The following is a 3,251-nucleotide window of genomic DNA, read 5'->3' on the forward strand; positions in this document are numbered from 1 at the left end:
CCACCAAATAAAAATGTTTTAGTTCCAGAGTATTTTTATTATTATTAATATTGTTTCATGGCCAATAATAATTAAGGTGTGGAAAACAATGAGTATACAAAAGTGCACAGACATTTCTCGGAGAAGCCTATGATAATCTGACACGACAAAAGTCACCTTGACCTTCAGCCCAGTTTGGGTGAGACCTGTTAGGTGATCATTGTGTGAGTTTGACTAAATTCTCGCTAATGGTGTAGGAGGAGTGATTCTTGTGAAGTTTGAACAAGTGGACGATGGATTCCTTGGCATGCATGAGCTCATCGGTCCTTCAGCCAGATGGTGAATAAAAATCCCCAGACTCTTAAATTCCTGTTGTGATATCTCTTAGGTTAAAAATGTTAAGAGTGTTTAGACTCAAAATTAGGCTCAAACACAGTGTGCAAATATGTCATGTGGTTCTACTGGTGTGCAGAGGCGGAGGTGATACCGTTGGATCAGATACAGGTGCAAATAAAATGTTAGTGACATAACTGGAATTGTCAGTGAAATGCGGATGCACAACAGACATTAAAATTCTTTTAGTTTATTAAAGCTGTGAAAAGAAAGGATTTTGGCCTCACATGTTACTCAAACCTCGCTCCCCCACAACAACATTTTCTGACAAAATTAACACATTTTACTAACGATGGCTTCGTTCCTTTCTTGCCCTTTTTTATTCTTGATATTTCTTGCTTCACATTTTCCCAAAAAATGAAAACTGGCCTTGAGAGAGAAGTCTATCTTTTCCTTGGCAAACAGCTTGATGTACAATAAACTGGAAGGCTGCTACAGATTTTTCATCACCAGAAACGCATTGCTTAGCACAGTTTTAACTGATGTTAGTGTTGTCTGTGCATTTTTTTTTACAGTTTCCCAAATGCATATCTCATTGCAGATAAGAAATGAGTACATTTTCAGTAAGTGATTGTTTGTTTGAAAAGCACAGCCTCCAAATACAAATTAAGCCTCAACTTTTGAGAAATTTGAGATTGAATCAGAGAACTAACTTTAATGGATCTTGTTTAATCTCAGAAACAAAGAAAAGCAGCAACAAAAGTCAAACTTTTACAACTACAACTACATTCATAGCACTCATACATGACATAACATAAATTGTTGCACAGTATCTGTGAATACAGAGTGTGTGATTGGCTGAGCTTCACCCTGTCTTACTCTGTATTGTGGTCAGTTACACTTATTGAAGTGTTGCAGCATGAAACTATAATGCGTTGTTATATTATAATTAGAGTGAGTGCTCTTGACCATCCTTTATTTAACTTTTAATTAAGATATCAAGAAAGCAAGTCAAAACTTGTGTCTGTTCCAACAACAGACACAAGTTGTTTCCTTCTTGTTTTAGTGTTTTACCAGTCAAATCAGGCTTTCTATAACCATCCAATCATGCAGGAGTGCCGCAAGAATCAGAAAGTGATCTGCAAATGCATGCACCACTTTGTGTTCCTTGATGCATGAAAGTATATCATACGATTGTTTTTAATTTATTTTATTTTAGTAAACACTTAATATACAGGTAATGCTTTGAGTCTAATGTATAATACATGGTCATTTTTACAGCTGGAATATACATATTTCATTCACAGTAAAGACATATTTTACATTGATTGCACATTTTTAAACATTATTTTTGTTGTCCAGTGAACCAACTGACTGAAACAGTTTGGGGTGATTTTTGCACATCTAGATGTGTGTAGAGGCTCGTCCATCCATGGAGCTGGACCTGGACAGGTAACGGCTGGTGGTACGACCTTCATCTCCCATTGCATTCTCCATCTTTGAAAGCAGAGAGCTCTTAAACTTACGCCTGAAGTCGTTGCCCATGAAAACGTACAACACAGGATTGAGGAAGCTGTTTGCTGCTGCCAAAGCAGTGCCTGCTTTGAGTCCGATCTTCAAAATGGTGAGGTTGTGGTTGTGGGGGTTCAGCTCAAGCAGGATGAACACGTGGTACGGAAGCCAGCAGATGAAGAACCCAACAATCAGAGCAGTCATCACCTTGAATGGTTTGGTGTTTTTGGCCATCCTGTTGGTTCGAAGCTTGAGGATGATGATAGAGTAGCAGATGGTAATGATGATGAAAGGGATAACAAAGCCAGCGATGAAACGGCTCACTGCGACAAACTTGTGACCGTGTTGGTGTGTGTAACTGTTCAAGCAAATCATCCGACCTAGGTGTTCCTTAACATCCCGAAAAATCATAGAGGGAATGCTAACTGCGATGGCGAGCAACCACGCCATGACAACAGCAACTAATGCCTTTCTAATAGTGCGCTGGTTCTGAGCCCAAACTGGAAACATGACTGAAACACAGCGGTCGACACTGATGAGGACAAGGACAAAGATGCTGCTGAACATGTTGAGGAACATAACTGACGGGATAAACTTGCACAAAAAACTGCCAAAAATCCAATCCTCAGTCACCGTGTAGGCAATGGTGAATGGGATGAGGGAGCAGAACATAAAGTCAGAGAACGCAAGGCTCAGGTACCATATGGTGTTGACTGTTTTCTTCATCTTGAAGCCAGAAATCCAGATGACCAAAGCATTCCCACAGGTGCCCAGCAGGAAAATGATCACATTAATTATGACTAAAGTCACACAGGAGCCTTCACATTTTGGCTTGTGCTGAAAAACTGGCTCTTCATGTGTAGTGATATTGGAGGAATCATTATAAGTGTAGGACGTATTTTCAGAATAGTCATAGTCCCAATTTTCTATATAATCCATTTCTTCTAAGGGTGAAAATATGTTTGGAATTTCTGTGAAAACAAACAAACAAACATTTAATTTAAACAAATGTTTCCCATTTTAATTTTAATCTGAATAAACATCTTTGTGTATAACTGCATATAATTAAACAACAACAACAACATACCTGCAGCAACAACTGTTCTCTGCTGGTGATGATCGTGTCCAGTGCACAGTACCAACTGAGCTGAGATAATGCTTGCAGAGGTATAAGAAACAGCATGCAACCAAAGTCAGCTGACAGGGTGGTTTCTTAACACTTCCATCTCCTAATTTCACTACTGCATTTTGTGGTCTTGCACTTTAATAGCTCTGAGTCATTTGATTGTTTTTTGTGGATGTTTTTCTTCTTCTTTCCTTTTCTTTTCTTTTCTTTTTTCAACCTAAACAATTTTTTACTTTTTTATATATCAAATTACTGATGACTGATCGTAGCCCTAGAAACCGCAGCATTAGGCTGTTATTAG

General features: G+C 38.5%; 1 protein-coding gene across 1 annotated transcript; it reads right to left on the reverse strand.

Moving 5' to 3' along the window:
• Positions 1-546: 546 nt before the first annotated feature.
• On the reverse strand, positions 547-2,970 carry cmklr1 (chemokine-like receptor 1). Its single transcript, XM_082553985.1, has 2 exons — positions 2,912-2,970; positions 547-2,795 (listed from the first exon to the last, which is right to left on the reverse strand). The coding sequence occupies exon 2, from the start codon at positions 2,761-2,763 to the stop codon at positions 1,717-1,719; it is 1,047 nt and encodes a 348-aa protein (XP_082410111.1). The 5' UTR covers positions 2,764-2,795; positions 2,912-2,970; the 3' UTR covers positions 547-1,716.
• Positions 2,971-3,251: the final 281 nt, after the last annotated feature.

Source organism: Aulonocara stuartgranti, assembly GCF_965226115.1.
Source record: "Aulonocara stuartgranti genome assembly, chromosome: 12".
NCBI lineage: Eukaryota > Metazoa > Chordata > Actinopteri > Cichliformes > Cichlidae > Aulonocara > Aulonocara stuartgranti.

Bases quoted from the DNA above. Each gene is read 5' to 3' on its own strand.
- cmklr1 (XM_082553985.1), bottom strand. From the start codon at position 2,763: ATGGATTATATAGAAAATTGGGACTATGACTATTCTGAAAATACGTCC.